We start from the raw sequence: 19,057 nt of genomic DNA, 5'->3' as shown, positions 1-19,057 counted from the left end.
CCAGGCGAGCTGGCCGCGCCGTGCTGGGATGTCCCGTGTCCCGGTGAATTTTAGGCCTTGGGACAGAGCCTGGTCCAGGGACATCTGCAGAGAAGCTGCCTGGGGATGAACGTGCCACCTTCCATCTCAGCTGGCTCGCTCCTCCCTCTGGCTCCTCCCTCCCGGTCTCCGGCTTTCCACCCCTCCCCCCCACACACACACTCACCGGGACACGGGACATCCCAGCACGGCGCGGCCAGCTCGCCTGGCCTTGTCTCCTGCGGACCTCCTCAGCTCCCCTCCCTGCCTCCGTGTCCCCTGGCCTCCGCGGGAGCCCCGCACGCACTCACGCGCACTCACGCTCACACACACACGCATGCACGCTCACTGTTGCCGGGGAGCACCGCCGAGGCGGCAGTAGGGACTCACAGGAGAGGCCCTAGGGCATGGGGAGGCTCCGGCCTGGTCGGCCTGGAAATGTACAAAGCAGATCCCCAGGGACAGAGTGGGGGACTGACGTCAAACCAAGGCTGAAAATACAGTCTGGAGAGTCACGCGACACCGTGAAAAATAAGCCGCCCTCCGCAGCCAGAGATGGGGAGTGGGGAAGAGACATAAATCCCAGTTCTTCAGAGTCTCCAAACGACAGAGGTGGCAGCTATTAGCCTCTAGAATGTCTGCGGAGAGGTCTCAAGGTCCCTAATGCGCCATTCGGGGGCCAAGGCACCCCCTCCCCACTTCTGAGAGCAGCCAGTGCCCTGGGAACCCGGAGGGGGGGCACCAAGCAGGAGAAGAGGGGTTGCTCCAGTGCCCACCCCCACGCCTGGTGTGTCTGGCTAAGCCACTGCGTGGTGGGGACACGACCTCCCAACCACACCCAGAGGGCCCAGAGAGCCAGGACCAGTGGCTCAGTGTGGGGCTCAAGATCCCTGCCAGCATTAAGCTCTGACACCCTTTGCTGCCCTTGGGCAGCCTGCCTTCCCATCTTTTCCTCCACCTACTCACCCCCACAAGTACTTATTTTTTGCCCCTTTAGTATAGGAAGAACAGAGGTCCAGAGCTGTCGCATGGCCCAGTCCCAGATGACAGGTAGCCCATGTCAGGGGGCCCCAGCATCCTTTGGAGCATGACCGACTTCCTGCCACTTTCAGATCCCCAGACCCGTGTGAATGGAGCGGAGGGGCCCCAGGCCACCAGGGCAGCCACAGGATGGCGGTTGTCTGGACCAGCCAGCAGGGCCTTCCGAGCGAGCGACGTCAGTGGCAAATGTCCCTGCCCCTATTGCTTGTTCCCACCTTGGTTCTCCAGAGGCTTCCCCAGGAATTAAAGCAGTCCCAGGGAAAGTGATGGGACTTCCCCGCAGAGTGACCGAGGTTAAAGTCTCACCACTCCACTGCAATAGAGTTAAAAGAGATTTTAAGCTATTTTAGAAAATAAAGAAAAGTTGATTAATCTCACTCCTGAGTGGGAGGTTGAGGTTCTACCTTCTACACATGTCTTCTGTACGACTGTGTCTTGTTTCTGTTCATTCCTTCTTTCTGGTCTGCCCCTCCAGCCTCTCTGCTTAACACCCAGCTCTGGTGTCGTCCGCTCTCTGAATCCCCCCACTTCATCCCCCACCCCCAGCTCCTCCAGAACAAACTGCTCATCCTCTGAGCTTCTCCACGATGGGCCTCCTCACGCCGCATGTTGGTATACCACAGACAGGTCTGTCTCCTCCTGTGGGCGCTCCGGGGCAGAGCATCTCAGTCATCTCTATTACCCGCAGGGTCAGTCCAACCCAGCCACGAGGGCTGGGCTCACATTCATGGAAACCAACCAAACAAGCTTCATTTGTACCTTACAGTTAGCTTCCTGAAGACCCTGGAAAGACACGCAAGGCGTGGAGCCCGGTGCTGGGAGGGGAGTCACGAGACTCCCCTTCTCTGGGCACCTGTCCACAAAGCTCTGGACCTCAGGGTTCTGACAATCCTGGGGTGGGACTGGATGAGAAGCAGGGGCAGCTATGGACAAACCTCCTTATCTAGATGGTCGAGCGCAGAGCCAAGCCTCAGGAGCAACAAAGGCATGTGTATGAAAACCTAAGTCAGAGCATGTCACTCAAAGTCCTGTCCCTGCTCACTTGGGGTAAAAAACCAAAGTCCTTACATGACCCCAAAGCCCCATGTGATCTGGCCCCCAATATCTCTCCACCTATTTCATGCTGTTCTCTGCCTCCTTCTTCCTGTTCCAGCCACAGCAGGCTTCCTTGAACACTGCACCTCAGGACCCTGGCACCTGCTCTCTCCCATTGCCCAAATGTCACCTCTAGGGAGGCCTTTGCCTACACATAGACACACACCCTCCCTGTACCTCTTCCCTGCTTTATTTTTCTTCTTATCATTTATCACCAACTGATACCTATATATTTTATTTGTTTATTATTTCTCTCCCTTACTGGAATGTAAGCTCCATCAGGGCAGGAACTTTTATCTGTTTGATGTTCATTCTTCTCCTCCTTGATTCACATGCCCCCTTTTAATATCCTTTAACAAATTCTGAGACATAAAGTTAACTACTGTTAAGACATCTTATGTTAGATGTTGAGGGAATGAGAGAGGGAAAGAGACAAAAATATTGGCCGAGTGGCAATACATAGATAAAAACTTCTTCATAAGGAAATACAGTCCTTGTTTCTACAATTGGCCACAGTGGTATTTATAACTCCCCACACACACTGGGTTGCCCATGCTCCCTTCGCCCCCAGCAAGCTCCTCAGTTGGTTGTGGGTCCTTGCCAGGGTGGTGGTGGGGTTGCTGGGGCACATAGTAGGCCTTCAAACAGTATTTATCCAGTCAGTGAGGAAGAGGCTGCCCTACACACATGACACGAAGTAGAGAGGAGGTAGGAGCCTGTCTTTGATTTGTGTAGATGGCCAGAATAAATAATTGACTTTAAAAAGTGCTACTCCTACAGTAACTGCTATTTGCTCAGATCAAAGAATATTCTCTCATCAGTTTTGCATTCCCCAAGGTGCTATGACACACAATAAGAGAGAGCTGGTCCTCTGGCTGATGCCGAGGACTTGCCTGCCTCAGTTTCCCCACATCTGCGGACGGCAGGGGTGCACAGATGGCTCTCTCAGGGCTGGATGTATAGGACTAGACACTGAGGGACAGCACACAGAGGAAGGCGAAGACAGTCCCTCATGGCCCTGCTGACGTCCTTCCTCAACGTCTCCCTCTGGATGGCATTTCCCAGTGCCGTTACCCATGCCTCTAACAAGGCTGGGGGACCCTGAGGGACCCCTGGGGGACTACCACCAGGGTCCCCGCCGATGCCCTGAGAACCCTCCACTCTTCCTGCTGGCTTGGAGAACCTACCTCTGCAGCAGCTTCTCCTGAAGGGTGTAAGCTTGAGTGCTGCTCAGGGCAGCCGGGCCCCACAGGGAATGCCAAGTCCAGACCACAGCTCTCCAAAGGTCTAGCATTAGCCCTCACCCAGCCATACACCCCAGAGAGGCGCCCTCAACTAGGAGCTCCGTGAGGGCAGGGCAGGGTCTGTCTGCTCACCATCAAATTCCCACCCACAGCACTGGCCACGAAGGAGCTGCATGGAGACAGGCCACACACCTGGGGCTGGGAGGGCCCTCGGGGTCACCCAGGTCTTGCTCCTGCTGCTTACTGAGTGAGTCATCAGTCACTCGAGTTCTCGGAGTCTCCTGACTCTTCATCTGGGAAGTGGGGATAACAATGCCCATCCCACTCACCGTTTAAATGTCCAGATGTGACCCAGTGTTTATTGCTGAACCAGAGGATGGCGGGAGTTTCACAAACATTGCAGCTGTGCAGACAAGCAGACCTTGCCTACCGCATCTGATGTAGGAAAGATGTTGGGGTTCAGAGTCGACGGCCAAGAAAGAATTCTTGAGACGTCTTTGGTGCAAAAAGGTGGTTGTATTAAAACATGGGAAAAGGTCATTTATTACTGCTTAGTAAAAACTCAGTCATGAGACCCTTCAGATATGCTTAGGGGATGATTGCCAATATGTATCTTGTGAGGGGTAGAGGTAAAGGAAGTTTCCAAAGGAATTTTTCTATGTCAAAGTAGACTCACAGGGTCCTGGGGGTCAGGCTAGGATGGCCTTTTGCCCTTAGCCAAGTACCAACATCGAGGCAGCTGAGTCCCTAGAGGAATGTCACTCTGCCTATTTCAAGACTTGTCCATGGGCTGTAGGTAATAAGGAAATTTCATCATTTTTCTTCTGCCTTTGTTTCCCACATCACACCTGCATGACCTTCTGGTACCACTGCAGGGGCCTCCACAGGGACCTCGTCCCCAAACACACGTCCCCTCTTGTTTGCTGACGCCTCCCGCCGCGCTGTGTGCCGACAGAAGCATCTGGTATCAGACGTGGTTCCACCAAGGAAGCAGAACCAGTAGGAGGAGATCTACATGCACAATTCCCAGGGACTGGCTACGTGAGTGTGGGGCTGGCTAAGCCGGTCCGAGGGCCATGGGGCAGGCAGGCAGGAGGGGAAGACCCTGGGCAGCCGGAAACCCTCAGGCTCCCGTGAAAGCTTTGGCTACACCCGAGTTGCTCCCAGGGCAGGCCTAAGCTTCTCTTAAAGAGCTTCCAACTGATGGAGTCGGGCCCACCCAGGATAATCTCCATAATTTAAAGTCAGCTGATTAGGGAGGGGCTTTCATCACAGGTGCAAAATCCCTTTGAAGCAGCCGCACCTGGATGTGGGTTCGAATAACCGGGAGAAGGACCGTGGATGCAACCAAAGGGCTGCTTGCTGGTCCCTTCTGGGCTCCATCTCTCAGAGAGCACTCTGGAAGCACGGTAGAAATGGAATTCTGGGGACAGTAATTTGGCCCAGCCAAGCCAGGCCACCACAAAGCGTCACACAGCCCATGGACGTAAATCTGCATAAAGACACAATCATCACACCTCCTATGCTGACATGCCCACCCCGGTTATAAAGCACATTTGTATTCCATTGTCTTGCATAATCCTCTTGACAGATCTCTGAAGGGAGTTTAATTATTTCATTTTACTGGTGACTCACCCCACCTCACACTCAGCTGGTAAGTGACAGAGCTGGGACTTGAACCTGTCTTGACCTGACTCATTCATGTCCTCACCAGAGAGTTTGATACGGAGAGTTTCTGGATACACTTTAGGAAAGATGAAAGGAATAGAGACCCTGGTCCTCAAGACAATCTTTGCCTACATTTTGGTTTTGCCGGAGCCCATTCTGGATGAAACAAGATAAGGTGTTGTGAATAAAGGATTTTATTCTCCCAAACTTGGTGCTAAAATGGTCACATTTCTTTCTTAGGTCACATAATCTTCTTCTTCTTCTTCTTCTCCTTCTCCTTCTCCTTCTCCTTCTCCTTCTCCTTCTCCTTCTTCTTCCTCTTCTGATTTTATTTATTTATTTGACAGAGAGAGAGCACAAGCAGGGGGAGTGGCAGAGGGAGAAGTAGGCTCCCCGCTGAGCAGGGATGCCGGGCTCGATCCCAGGACTCCGGGATCATGACCTGAGCCGAAGGCAGATGCTTAACCAAGTGAGCCACCCAGGCACCCCCACGTAATCTTTCTTCTAAAGATTAAATTAAATTTAATCTTCTCCAGGCTTCCATCCTCCCAGTCCAGAGCAAAATTCTATTAGCTCTTATAGGGGCTTCCTTGCCCACCTCTCCATCAGAGGTAAGCAAAGTCTCGGGGGTCTCCCACATTACAGAACACTCAGGGAAGGGCCCCCTGGTCTTTGTGCCCTCTGTCCACACGGATATGCTCACTGACCGGTTCTCATGGTTCCTGAATGGGAGTGGGTCCTCTGTTTCTGGGCCAGTTTGGGGCAAAGGTCTCTGCTGAGAGTCAAACCTTCTCAGGGCACCCCGCAACCCTTATCCTCAGGCCCTGCCCCTCCCTGGAGCACCACAGGGAAGCATGTACATGCCCCAACCTTGGGACCACCCTACCCATCCCTTTTAGCCTGTTTTCTTTCAAACTTCCCTCCATTGCCTCCTCCTACAAAGACAATCCAGCACAATCCCCTCAGTGAGCCAGGAATTTTACAAAACCAAAGCCAGGAAAGGGTGACAGTGGTCTTCCAGGTGCCTGACAGCTGACGCTTCTGGCCCTCCCTTCCCCCAAACAGGATCAATGATCATCCTGAACAATGATCAAACTTACTGAACATGTACTGTATTCCAAGCACTTCACTTGTGTTCATTCATTTCATCCTGTTAATAGGTCTCTAAGGTAGATGCTATTGTTATAGTCACTCTTTCAGATGAGGAAACAGGGCTGAAGTAACAGAGCCAAGGTGAGCCCAGCTCACAAGCAGCCCTCAGCATTCCCACTCCAGGGCCGATGCTCTAAGCACGGCTCTGTGCCATCTCCCACCGAAATCTGGTGTCAGGCGAGTTTGCACTAAAGCCTGCCTGTGGTCTTGGGATGGAGGAAGGACAGTTAGTTACATAAACAAAATCAAGTCCCAAACCAAAGTTGCAATAAATTATCTCAGCTGGTAGGTGGGGAGTAGGGGAGGGGAGTAAAGGATTCAGATACTGGTTCTGCTGTATACCAGCTCCGTGGCTTTGGGAGTTTCGATCTCCTCAAATATAAGATGGGGATGGTAATCTCAACCTTTCAGGCTTGTTGAGAGGACCAAAAGAGAAAAAGCATGTGAGAACTCTTTGTAAACTCTAAACTCTGCACATGTTTGCATTAAGGGCAAGGGGCAGAACATGCCTAGGCTTAAAAATCTCAACCTTGGCAGGGAACAAAAAGACAGTCCAGTGCCAAGACAGGTCACTGTGCTGGGAGCTAGGGACCAAGCAAGAAGCTCTCTTAGACACAAAGACAGAGACAGAGAGACAGAGACAGAGAGCGTTTGCTTTCCCAGACTTCTTTGCAGCGAGGGCCCACATGTGACTGAGTTCCACCAGGAAAATCCCTGAATGACATTGGGAAGAGGAGTGGAGGTAGAAAGAAAAGGGAGGCAGCAGCTGGGCTAAATGAGATTAAGTCTCCTGAGTCAAAACGGAAACACTAACTGGAACACAGACTTGCACCCTTATGTTGATTTGAGCACTATGTACAATAGTCAAAATATGGAAGCAACCCAAGTGTCCATCGATTGAGGAATGGATAAAGAAAATGTGGTATATATACAATGGAATATTACACAGCCATAATACAAGATGAGCTCGTGCCATTTGAGGCAACATGGAATGACCTAGAGGGTATTATGCTAAGTGAAGTAAGTCAGACTGAGAAAGACAAATGCCATATGATTCCACTCACAAATGGAATCTTAAAAAAAACAAAACAAAACAAATGAATAAAATAAACAGCAGAATCAGACCTAAAAATACAGAGAACAAACAAATGGTTGCCAGAGGGAAGTGGGGGGTGGAGGGATGGGCAAAATGGGTGAGGGGGAGTGAGAGATCCAGGCTTCCAGTTATGGAAGGAATAAGTCACAGGAGGAAAAGGCACAGCATAAGGAAAACAGTCAATTATATTGTAATAGTGTTGTAACAGGACAGATGGTAATGACACTTGTGATGAACATGTATAAATCACTAAGCGATCGTCAAATCGCTAACTTGTACACCTGAAACTAATGTAACGTTGTGTGTCAACTATACTCAAAGGAAAAAGAAAAGAAAGAAAGAAAGGAAGGAAGGAAGGAAGGAAGGAAGGAAGAAGGAAGGAAGAAGGAAGGAGGAAGGAGGAAGGAAGAAGGAAGGAAGGAGGAAGGAAGGAAGAAGGAAGGAGGAAGGAAGGAAGGAAGGAGGAAGGAAGGAAGGAAGGAAGGAGGAAGGAAGGAAGAAGGAAGGAAGGAGGAAGGAAGGAGGAAGGAAGGAAGGAAGAGTCCTGGGTCAGCTGTGGGAGGTTTCCCATGCCTCGTCCCTGGGCAGCGGGCAGCAGAGCAGTGCCTTTCCTCCAGATCAGTCCTGTGGGGACGCTCGGGTGTTCCTCCTGGCTTTGTAATGTCTTGGATTTCTCCAAGGTTCTATAAACTACCTAATTTCCTCTAATAAATTCCTTTCTGCTTAAATCAGCCAGAGTGAGATCTGTTGTCCCAGATTGGTATCGGAAGAGATTCCAAGCAAGAAACACTCAAGGAAATGAAAATCTGGGACTAGTTTTCTGAACGAGTTGCATTTCCAGACAGCGGAGTGCTGGTTAGCATCAGAAGACGGGGCTCTGGGGGGGCGGGGGGGGACAGGTTGTCATGCAACGGCTGCCGCCATCACCTGAGGTCTCCACAGGAAGGTGCCCATGGGATGCAAGGCTTTGGCAACTGAGCAGCTGCTGAAGCGAACTCTCTTCTGTCCCAATTCACTGGATTGTTCTGAAGCAGATCTTATAAAACATTTCAGAAGCATTTCAGTGTGCTTCTCGAAAAGGTGACTTTGGAAAACATTAACCGCAATGCTATTATCCCACATTTAAAAAATACACAACACAATTCCTTAAGACCATCAAACATCCAGTCAATGTCCCAATGTCCCCATTGTCTTGTCCTTTTTTTTTTTTTTAACAGTTTGCTCAAATCAAGATCCAAATAACTCTGGCCTTTGCAATTAGTTGCTACACTTTAAGTTTCTTTTAATCTATGGATTTCTCTCCCTCTTTGTCTCTCTTTTTTCCCTCCCTGTTGAAGAAATTGGGTGGTTTGTTCCACAGACTTTCCCACAGACCAACCCCCTTGATTGTTGGAAAGTTAAAATCTACATTCCCAAGAGTCTTTCATCTAAGGTGTCATCACCACCTAGCTTCTCCAAAGCAGATGCCCCCACATGAGCCTTATAGGTGGCAGGGAGCCAGGAGAGGGGCGACCTTCACGGTGGTGCTGGGGGTGTCTGAGTCCCCTGGGGCACTTGTGGTGGGGACTCTGGGCTTTTGTCCCTGTAACCTGAGGAACCAAGTAGCGGGTGGGGTGGCAGTCTCTGTGTCCCTCCTGGCTGCAGCTCCTGGTCCTCCCAGGGATCCTGTAAGCCAGGGAAGGGTCCCTGCAATAAATCCCTTTAGGTGCAAACTGGCTAGAGAACATTCTGTTGACTACATGGGGTGGAGGATGAAGAAGAATAAGCCTTAGTTCTGAACAGCACTTTAGAGTCGACAAAACACTTTCACAGGGGCGCCTGGGTGGCTCAATTGGTTGAGCATCTGACTTTTGGTTTCGGCTCAGGTTGTGATTTTGGGTCGTGGGATCGAGCCCCACATCGGGCTCCATGCTGCAGGGAGTCTCCACAAGGAGGGGGGCATTCTTATCCCCACTGAACAGATGAGCACACTGAGGCTCAGACCAAGGGAACAACCCAAACTCCCACAGCTAGGGAGTATCTCAAGACTCAGTGCCAAATCTTCAGATTCCAGGTTCTCTATTGTCTCTCACCATCCATCCTGCCTCCCTCGCCTCATGGGCTGCCATAGTCCCAGCCCAGATGAGGGATGGTCTGGGGTGAAGACGGCCTCAGGAAATACGGCAGCACAGGAAGGTGTAGAGTTTGGAGAAAGACTCCTCACTTTGCTTAAGATCAACATGCATCCTCCCCAAATGTCTCTGCCTCGTGATGTCCGCTCTGGGGCTGCTTAGACAAGGTCCTGGGGTCTGAGCGCCCCATGCTTTTCTCCTTCGGACGGACTGTGCTGGAGAAAGGGGGCGGCAGGAGGTCAGGAAAGGCAGCCACCCAGGCTACCACAACTCTGTCTGACGCCCCAACTCTGTCACCAAAGCCCCTCCAGAGTCCCTGTTCCAGCCTGTGTGTGGAAAGGGGTGCGCTTGGTGCTGGTCGGGACAATGAATTGGAAGGGGCTCAGGGGGACCCTGGGAGCACTGAGGATCTCTCCAATGCATTATCGGTCAAATTTAAGTAGTCTGTATGAGAAGAGGAGCCAGTGGGGGGCTCCGAGGGCCTCTCCCCTGCCGTCTCTGATGGACAGCAGCTTTGATCCAGGGTCTGAGCTCATAAATAACAGCCCTGTGCTGGTGCCCTGAGCTTCTCCAAGGGCGGCTGGCTGACAAGGCCAACTCCGCAGGGCCTCCGTGGGCAGGCCTGGCCCCACTGCTGTGGGCTGTGACGGGTTTACGGCCAGGCGGCCAACAGTAGTTACCTCAGATTTATCACCCTTCTACCAGGGCAGAGGGAGCCGCTAAAGGCTGCCAAGGAGCCCTTAAATCACTGTGACGCGAAATGCTGTCGGAGGCGGCGGAGGGCGGGTAGGTAGGAGCCGTCCCAGGGGCTTGGGTTTCCTTCTGGCTCCTTGGGTTACAGACCTTCCGGCGGGGATTGGGGGCCAAGAAGCCACCCAGGGAGGAGCCGGGAAGGACCGCAGGAAATGAGCCAAGAGAATGAGGGTGCCCAGAGCCATGCAAGTGCAGGGACCCCGCACCCAAACTGCTAGCCGCCGTGACTGGAAGAAGCGGCTTCCCCGCCACGGCTGAGCCTGCACGTGCGCCTGCCCCAGCAGTCCCACCTCCCTGGCCGCATGGCCATCTGCAAGCAAAGCTGTTTGGGGCAACCCCGTGTGTGTGCAGACATCTGTGCCCTCTCTCGGGGCATGTCTGTCCGGGGCTCTAGATCAGCAAACAGGTGCATGCGTGCAATGAGGCCATTTGCCATTGCACTTGAGCACAGGGCTGGGTAGATGTGCCTGTGAATTAGTACTGCAGATGTGGGCAGGTGGGGTGCAGGGTCAGGACATATTCAAAGATGGTAGGTCCCGGGTCTCTGTCCACGCCTGCACACTGGGTGAGTCTGGGTAAATACTGGAGAAAGAAGACATGGGGAAGGGGCGCCTGGGTGGCTCAGTCGGTCAAGCATCTATCGGCTCAGGTCATGAGCCCAGGGTCTTAGGATCGAGCCCCACATCTGGCTCCCTGCTCAGCAGTGAGTCTGTTTCTCCCTCTCCCTCTGCCCCTCCGCCTGCTTGTGTTTGCTCTCTCCTCTCATTCTCTCTCTCTCAAATAAATAAATAAAATCTTTAAAAAAAAAAAAAGACATGGGGAAGACAAGGAGAGGAGCTGGTGGTGGCATTCAATAAGACAACTAGGGATGACTGAATGGGATGAGAAGAAAGGGAAGGCGGGCAGAGGATGGGTGCAGAGACATAAGGAACAGAGAGAGAGAGAGCACACTAAAAGAAAGTGCCCAGATGTCCACGCAATGCAGTCAACTAGGCCCCAAATGTAGTCAGAGAGAACAGGAAGGAAACGGTAGGGGAGAGGTACAGGAAGAAACCCAGAAAGGACAGGGAGAGGAGGAAGGTGACCCAAGAGGGGAGGAGTGGGGCGAGGCAGCTGGCGGGAACACCATCGGCTCCCGAGGAACCCCACACCTGGGCTTTGCAGCTGTTCTCTCCTCAGCTGGCTGCTTGAGCAACCCCTGGCTCAGCAGCAGGACCTCCCCCAGGGCAGCCTGCCCTCTGGCCACTTCCCTGCCACAGGCTGGCAGCCACCCACACCCAGCTCAGAGCATGCGGAGAGCCATCCAGGCTGGGGCAGGGAGCTGAAAGGCAAGCAGAGAAGGGGGGGGGGGGGTCTCTGTTCTCCGACATACACGGGCTGATGCGCACGTAGGGGCCGATGCCCCTGCAAAGCCCAGTACCCAAACGTGTGCACCCCCATGTCCACCCCCATGTCCCTGTGCGTCCTTTGAACACCCCTGTCCTGACTACACGAGGCATCACTTGGACACAGCAAAGTTGGTCTGCGCCACCTCTTCCAGCAGCCCTAGCAGTTCCTGGACTTGGCTCAGCAAAGTCTCCCTTTTCGGTCCTTGAATTTGCTGCGTGGGATCTTTTGGCTGGGCTGCCTGGGCGGGGCCGAGCCCGCAGGGCTCCAGCAGCCTGAGCTCCAGCAGGTCTGGGCCCTAACACTGCAAGTGGCACAGAGCCTCCAGCTCACTCGGCAAACCTGGCTCTGCCCCTGTAGACACCACCCTACGGGTCGGAGGTATGGGGGCTGTCTTTGGGTTTACAGCTGTGCACCCGGGGTGTGTCTGTGTGGCTCCGGGTGTCATGAGGCACCTAGCAAGGTCAGAAGCTGGGTGTGCTAAACCAAGTGACAGTTCTCCAGGCGTGACGTGAGGAAAAGTCCCTCACGTCTCCTTCGACTGCCCTCCTTTCCTATCCCTCACCAGCTCATATGCCACCTCCTCCTTGAAGCCTCCCTGAGGCTCGGCTGGGGCGACCACAGCTCCTGGGCTGAGACTAAGCCTTTAGTGGATTTATTATCAATGATTTCATTCATACAGCAAACCTATACAACACAACACCCACTGTGGGGGACAGGCTACTAGGTGGCCCCCCACGATCTCTATCTCCCCGTGTCTGTGCCTTTGCGAGATCTCTTTCCCAAGAATGTGGGCGGGACCCGTGACTTGCTTTTAATCAAATCAGGCATCGGGGTCTCTGTAGCCCCTAGAACATTGTTAAGTCCCCTCTTTCTCCAACATCCAGAAGAATTTCCATCCTGAAAGACCATTCCCTGCCCCATCATTTAGGACTTGGGATAACAGCGATGTCCCCCAGCTACCAACACATCACCGCAGCTCAAGCATGGGCCCTGGCAGGACCGGAGGGGCTTCTCGAGCTCCCTCTGCTGTACCATGCAGCACGGGGTACAAGGGGGCGCGCTTCCTTCTGCCTTCTCAGAAAGGCGGGACCCTGCCTCTATCAGCCTAAATCACTAGCAGAAAGCCTGGCACATAGTAGGGCTGCCATCAGTGTTTATTGATCGAAGAATAAAGGACTGATAAAATAACACAGGAACAAGGATGCTGTGCCTGTTTCCAGCAGAAAGACCATTTTGCCGGGAGCTAGGGGACTGAGAGTGTTGGCCTGCAGCTGATGCGTGAAGGAACCAGGAGAAGCCAGATTTCTCTGTGGATAGAAACACAAAGCTGGCTGTCCGGAGATGCTTCTGGGGACAGAGGCAGTGGAAGTGGTGCCCTCAGCCAGCCCCGACACCCCCACTAACTAGAGAGAAGACAAGGGCTTCCCCGTCCTTCATGCCAGTTTCTCTCAGCAAAAGGAATAAAATGGCTCACTTAATTTTATCGCCCACAGATTTCTTGGGAAATGGGCTATTAGTTCCCCTAATGTAAAGATAATAGGCTCTTCCCCCTTGGCAAATGGCACAGCCCAGCACAAACACGCTCCCAGAACCTTCAGAAAGTCTCTTCTGTGGAGGATGGAGGGTGGAGGACCCGCCTGAGAGCGGGAGCGGGAGCAGGACCAGAGGGGAACCAAGGAGCGGGCTGGTGGGTGCTGCTGGCAGCGCCCCCATGCTGAGTGTCCCCTCAGTGCCCCCGGGGAGAGGTCACACCTGACAGAGCTCACAGCCTCAGAGACCCGCCTTCCCTCTCCTCTTGGCCGGTGGGGCAGAGGCTGGGGCATCGGTGGAGGAGATGCTCATTGGCTGAATGAGGGTCTCTCTGCTACAAAGCAGGCTCACGGAGCCAGTGACCTGGTTTCGGGGGGCTCTCCCAGCCATGCCACTGCCCCCTCGGAAGACGTCACTCTGGATTGCGCAGTCTTCATGACTATAACCCTCCCAAACATCTGGCGGGGGGAAGTAGATGCCGTTAGCATTGCCTGGCTGGTAATCACGGCCTGATGAATACAACGTGAAAAGTCGGGTTAACTCATGCTCACCCTCCCACCCTCGTTTTACGTGGGGAATCCTCCTCTCTCTCCTGCCCTCACACAAGGGGCTGAGATAGCACCTGGCATCATAAGACAATTAACCCCCTACCCGGCCCCACACGGTCAAAAATCCACATAAAACTTTTGACTCCCCCAAAACTTAACTACTAACAGGCAAATGTTGACCGGAAACCTTACCAAAACACAGTCGATTAACCCATATTTTGTATATTATATATATATTATATACCTTATTCTTGCAGTAACGTGAGATGAAAGAAAATGTTAAGAAAATCCTAAGGAAGAGAAAATATATTTACAGTGCTGTACTGTATTTATCGAAAAATATCCACCTAGAAGTGGACCCACACCGTTCAGACCCATGTGGTTCAAGGCTCAACTGATGAGTGATGCCCCTCTAACAGGTGAAATCACAAGCATGAGACAGGCAGAGTAAGTCAGCCAAAGTCACACCGCAAGCCCATGGCTGAACTGGGACTCGAATCAGCAGCGGGGCCCCCAGGCCAAGGACAGAAGGCTTCCGGGGAAGCGGGCCCTGCATGTTCCGTTCAGGACCTCGTCCTTCATCCCCCCTCCGTCTCCATCACAGGACAGAGCGACTGTAGTAACAGCACTTCAAGGACCCGGGAGGACAGGCTCTCAGGGAGCTCCCTGCCCCCTCACACACAGGGTGTGGGTTCCTCAGCCCTGGGAAGGACCACTCTCTCCACCAGAACAGAGGAAAAGCCTGGCATCCCTGTAGCCTGCGAGACAGCCCCCCCCCATGGCAGCTGGGCGCCCTGCGAGGTGGCGGCTTCACTTGGGTATCTATCTAATCACACGGGCTACACTCTGTTTTCTGTCGCTGCCTTCTTGTCACATTTCTGCCCTGTCTCTCTAGCCACAAGCTTTGTGGGGGCAGGGATGCTGACTGGTACCATTCTTGGTCCCGGGGAGCCTGGGCAGTGCTGGGCAGGGAAGGGGGTGCTCAGGGACACCTACCAATTGACGAGACTTGGGGCCGGGGGTGAGGCAGGGATCTGTCCCACAGACCACAGGGAGGGAGTGTGCAAACCACCTTTTCTGCCCCAAGCTTCAGTTTCCGGCTATTCTTGGTCTGTGTGTGTCTCCCTAAGAATCCAGGCCTGACGCACAGAAGGTGCTCTCCTCCCACCCCTTCCTCTCCGAGCCCTGCCGCTTGAGCTGTGCAAGCACAAGCAGACAGCAGGGATGGCCTCACGCAGAGGTCAAGCGGCAGCTACCCGCCATCCCTCGTCTCTCGGCTGTCAGACATCTCGAGGGTAGGTGGCATGGCCTGGGGACGGACAAAAATGAACTCACATTATCTGTTTCACTGTCCCAAAGGAGGAAGAGGGTCTGTCTAAAGCCATGGAGACTCTGGGCAGGAGGTTTGCTGACAGCCTGGGAGGTTGCCCAGGAGGGGGCTGTCCAGCCCAGGTGAGCGTGTCCCGCCCAGGAGGGGGAAGCTGCCTTTGACTACCCCTTTAGGACCATCCACGGGGTGATCAGAACCCCTTCAAGGATGGCAATGGGGTGCAATCACACTATGTTTCAGAGGGGATACCAGAGGACAGACGGGTCCACAATCCCTCCGGCTGCTCTGAAGTTTCAAGAAGGGGTAAGGATGCAGCTGCCCCCGCAGGGGCGAGTGCGGAGTCACCAGGGACCACAGAAGGATGAGGCCAGGCGAATTTGAGCATGCAAACTCAAAGCAGGATAGGCCATTTACCGATCAGCCTTCCCCTCCTCCTTGTCCTCCTCCCCTTTCTCCTCCTCCTCCTCTTTGTCTTGGGGCTCCGAGGTCTCAGCCTCAGGCCCCTCCTCCCCCAAGGGCGCCTCCATCAGGAGGTCCTGCACCAGCTGCTCCAGGGCCCCCAGGCTTATCCTCTGCAGGCGCTCCTGGTGCTCCTGCCTCAGCAGCTGCAGCACTGCCTTGGTGTCGTGGGGCGCGAAGTGTTTGGCTAGGACCAGGCCCAGACAGTGCCACAGGGGCTGGGGCTGGCCGGTCTCCGCGGCCGCTGTCTTCGCCAAGGGCCGTATGATGACATTGATGGAGGCATTGGGCCCGATGCAGTAGTCGGAGAGACACTTGTCATCAGCCAGACGCTGGCCTCGGAAGAGCAGGTACTGCTGCTCCTCGGGCACCTGCAGTCGCTCTGACACCAGCTTCTTCAGCATGGCCACACTCTCTTGCCCCGACACCTTCAGGCTGCATCTCCGGCCCAGGAGCAGCTTGACCGTGAGAATCATCGGGCCAAGAAGAGAATCAGGAGGGATCCATGCTCTGCCGCTGCCCTGAGGGTTAGGGGCCAGTGCAGGAGAAGGTGGCTTCTCCCTATCAATGGAGGGCGGTGGTCCCAGGAGGCCAGGGGCCAGCCCCCCATGGGCAGCCATTGGCTAATGCTCTGTGATGTCACAATGCGGCGTGAGGGCTCATTTTGAGAGCGGGACTCTGGGGAAGTCAGAGGGACATTTTGGGCACAGGACATCCTTCCTCCATAAAGGGAGAAAGGAGAGTAGGTTAAGGAGCAGGAGGGTCCAAAAGGAGAGGGTAGCAGAAAGAAATACGTCCTCGTTGACTCATCCAACACATACGTATTGGGTGCCTTCTTTGCCAGGACCTGTCCCCAAGGAGAGATGGGATCACAGTGGATACTTTCTGCCCTCATGAAGCTTTCAATCTAGTGGCTAACGTTTATTTATCAAGTGTCTTCTCTCTGGCAAGCACTTGACACGCTCTCTCGGATTGGGGTTCCCAGAAGCAGACCCGGGGACAGGGATTCCAGGGCACCTGTTGAGTTGGGGGGGTGACCCAGGGAAGTGGCAGTAGGAGGTGAGTAGGTGAGACAAGGCAGCGAGGGAAGCCAAAACTGCAGAAATGAGCAGGTGGCCCTCGTGAGTCACCGGGGAGGCTTCCATCCTGCTGCATGCTCCAGAAAGTTCAGAGTAGACCCCTGAGTTGTACCACCTGAGGAGCAAAGATGCTGGATCTGTGTGCTCGGGCTCCCGCCCTTGGCTAGTGCGGGTGCTGACCTCGGCTGCGTGGCCTGCGCAGGTGCAGAGCATGCTTCTGTGACCAGAGAAAACCGGTGCGCAGAGATTTGCAGGCGTTGGCAAGTGGGAGCCCTCAGGGGTTGGGGAGCGGGAGTGCAGGGAGGATGCAGCGGGTTCCCCAGCTGTGCCTGCTGCCCGGCCCTGCCCTACGGACTCCTCACCACCTCAGAGGCACTACTGCTATGTTCTCCATTCACAGAGGACAGACCATGGAGCTCGGCTCACCCACACGGCAAGCAGCAGCACAGCTGTGTCTTCACCCTTAGTGCATGTGGCCTCCTGAACCATCTGCTCCGGGGCTCCGGGGCACTGCACACTCGGAGACAGCCGGGGCTCCGCGGCCAATAGGCAACACGCGTGGGGCCTCTGCCTCTGCCCGTCAGCTCCTTCTGCTGGGTTCAGTTTTCTGTCCCACTTGTTAAAGGTCTCCTGGGTCAAGCCCTTTCTATATGCTGGCACATTTAAGCCTGCGAGGAAGGTATCATAATGCATTTTAGAAATGAGCGAGTGTGAAGAAGGCCTGGCTGACTCCCCATCCGGTAGGGTGGTTTCACCGGGGAGCCCCTCGCAGCTCCCCAACTCTCCCCCCTCTCCGTGCTCCGCGGCTATGCTCGGCTCCCACCTCCTCTCTCCTCCCTCCAGCCTGGGCGACACTTGAACGCTGGTTCAAAACCACCTCCTCCAGGCTGCCAACACCCTTGGACTTTTCAGACCTTGCCCTGGCACAGCACCCAGCCCGGATCCCCTGCCCAGGGTCACTCCAACCACCACCCCTCTCTTCAGGCCCTGGCAGCCTCGGGCCAGGTTCTCACTCACGGCATCGACCCAAATTCTAGTCCATAGGGAAACCAAGCCCGCTGATCAGGAAGCCCCTGACATCTTGCCCTTTCCCACCAACCAGAGTGCTGCCCCAGTCCCCTCCTCCTCCTCCTCCTCTCCCTTACCAAACGAGCCTTCTCTCATTATTTCCATTCTTCTTCAGAAATGTCTCCAAAATCCACCCTTCATCTGCATCTCCACTGACCCCAAGCCAATCCAGGCTCTCACCTTCCTCCAGCCTGTGGCTCAGGATTCATAGCTGATCTCTGTCCAGTCCCACCCCCTTGGGTCCATTCACACCGCAGCCAAGGGAGTCTTCCTAAATAAAAGTGAGGCCAAGTCCCTCCTCTGCATTAACACCATCCAGTTTAATCCTTTTAGCCGTTGGAACCAAAATCGGCCTCCTTAGCCCGGCACCCAAGGGCACCATGGCCCTGCTCCGCTTGCCTCCCGAACCTCATTGCTTCCCCACACTGCATCCTCCACGTCAGCCAACCTCCAGCCATTCCCTCTACTTGCTTGTCCCATGTGAAGTCTTTGAGGCTGGTTAAAAACCACCTCCTCCGTGAAGCTTTCTCTGCTTTCCCCAGGCTTGGGAGGGGCAGTCCCCCCCTCCCTCTGTGCATCTGTTAATGCCCTCGAGCATGCGCCTAGCATGTGTCTCCCTCACGGACCATCGACCATCGGAGAGAGTGAGTCTTACCAGTCCTTGAAACCCCTACCACCAGCACAGAGCCCAGTTCAGAGAAGGCTTCAAATACACGTCTGTTGAATGAAGATAAAATTTAAACCTGCTGAGTAGGCAGGAGGATGCAGGATCCAGTATGACAGGCTGTAGAAAGGTAAAAACCTGCCTGCAGCCTCTCCCTTGCCCCTCCCTCTTCCCCTAGAGAGATGAAAATCCAAAATTACACAAAAAATAAATCAGAAAGTGATTCTAATCTTTACCCAAGGATCTTCTATCGTATTCTTTAAATAGTCAACTCCCTTGGTGCATTTGAAATAAGAGAGAATTTGCAAATGTGCATATAGCGTGTGGGGTCCCCGTGGACTCCACGATGTCAGGGCGTCTGCTCAGAGAGAGTAGCATGTGGATGAGGCTTCTCCCTGGACAACTGGAAGCTCCCAGCCTCTGGAGAGGAGGACTCTGTGGTGGATTAACCATGGGATGGACAGTATTCGGGACAAACCATGTGAGATGTGCAGAGCAGAGGTAATCCAAGGAGGCTTCCTGGAGGAGGCCAAGTTTGAGTTGTCTTTGGCAGGATACAAAGGAATTGTGAGATGGCCTGCAATCTCTCTCCTGGCTCTGGGTCCTTCTGAAGAAAGTGGCAGGAGGCAGAGTTCTGAGCATGGAGGGAAGTAAGAACAAACCATCTGCCTCTAGGCTCTCCCCCTCAGACCATCTACCCAGTGGGGTGCTGCCCAGGACACTGGCAGGACTGGGGAAGGGCCTGGCTTCTAGAAGCATGTGAGAGCCACATCTCAGGCTCCGTCTCGCCAAGGCTACTTGGTGCCCCTGTG

General features: G+C 54.0%; 1 protein-coding gene across 1 annotated transcript; it reads right to left on the bottom strand.

The window, feature by feature from the left end:
• Positions 1 to 14,897: 14,897 nt before the first annotated feature.
• UBL4B (ubiquitin like 4B) lies at positions 14,898 to 16,013 on the bottom strand. Its single transcript, XM_021690288.1, has 2 exons — positions 15,470 to 16,013; positions 14,898 to 14,954 (listed from the first exon to the last, which is right to left on the bottom strand). Exons 1-2 carry the CDS (start codon positions 15,908 to 15,910, stop codon positions 14,898 to 14,900), a joined length of 498 nt encoding a protein of 165 aa, XP_021545963.1. The 5' UTR covers positions 15,911 to 16,013.
• Between the last annotated feature and the right edge of the window lie 3,044 nt (positions 16,014 to 19,057).

This window comes from Neomonachus schauinslandi, chromosome 4 (assembly GCF_002201575.2).
Source record: "Neomonachus schauinslandi chromosome 4, ASM220157v2, whole genome shotgun sequence".
Lineage (NCBI taxonomy): Eukaryota > Metazoa > Chordata > Mammalia > Carnivora > Phocidae > Neomonachus > Neomonachus schauinslandi.
The sequence above is the reverse complement of the archived record's forward strand: the minus strand, read 5'-3'. Positions and strand labels throughout refer to the sequence as shown.

Bases quoted from the DNA above. Each gene is read 5' to 3' on its own strand.
- UBL4B (XM_021690288.1), bottom strand. From the start codon at position 15,910: ATGATTCTCACGGTCAAGCTGCTCCTGGGCCGGAGATGCAGCCTGAAG. The intron at 14,955-15,469 runs GCTGAGACCTCG...GTCCGTCCCCAG, and splicing joins TGGGGGAGGAGGGGCCTGAG to GCCATGCCACCTACCCTCGA.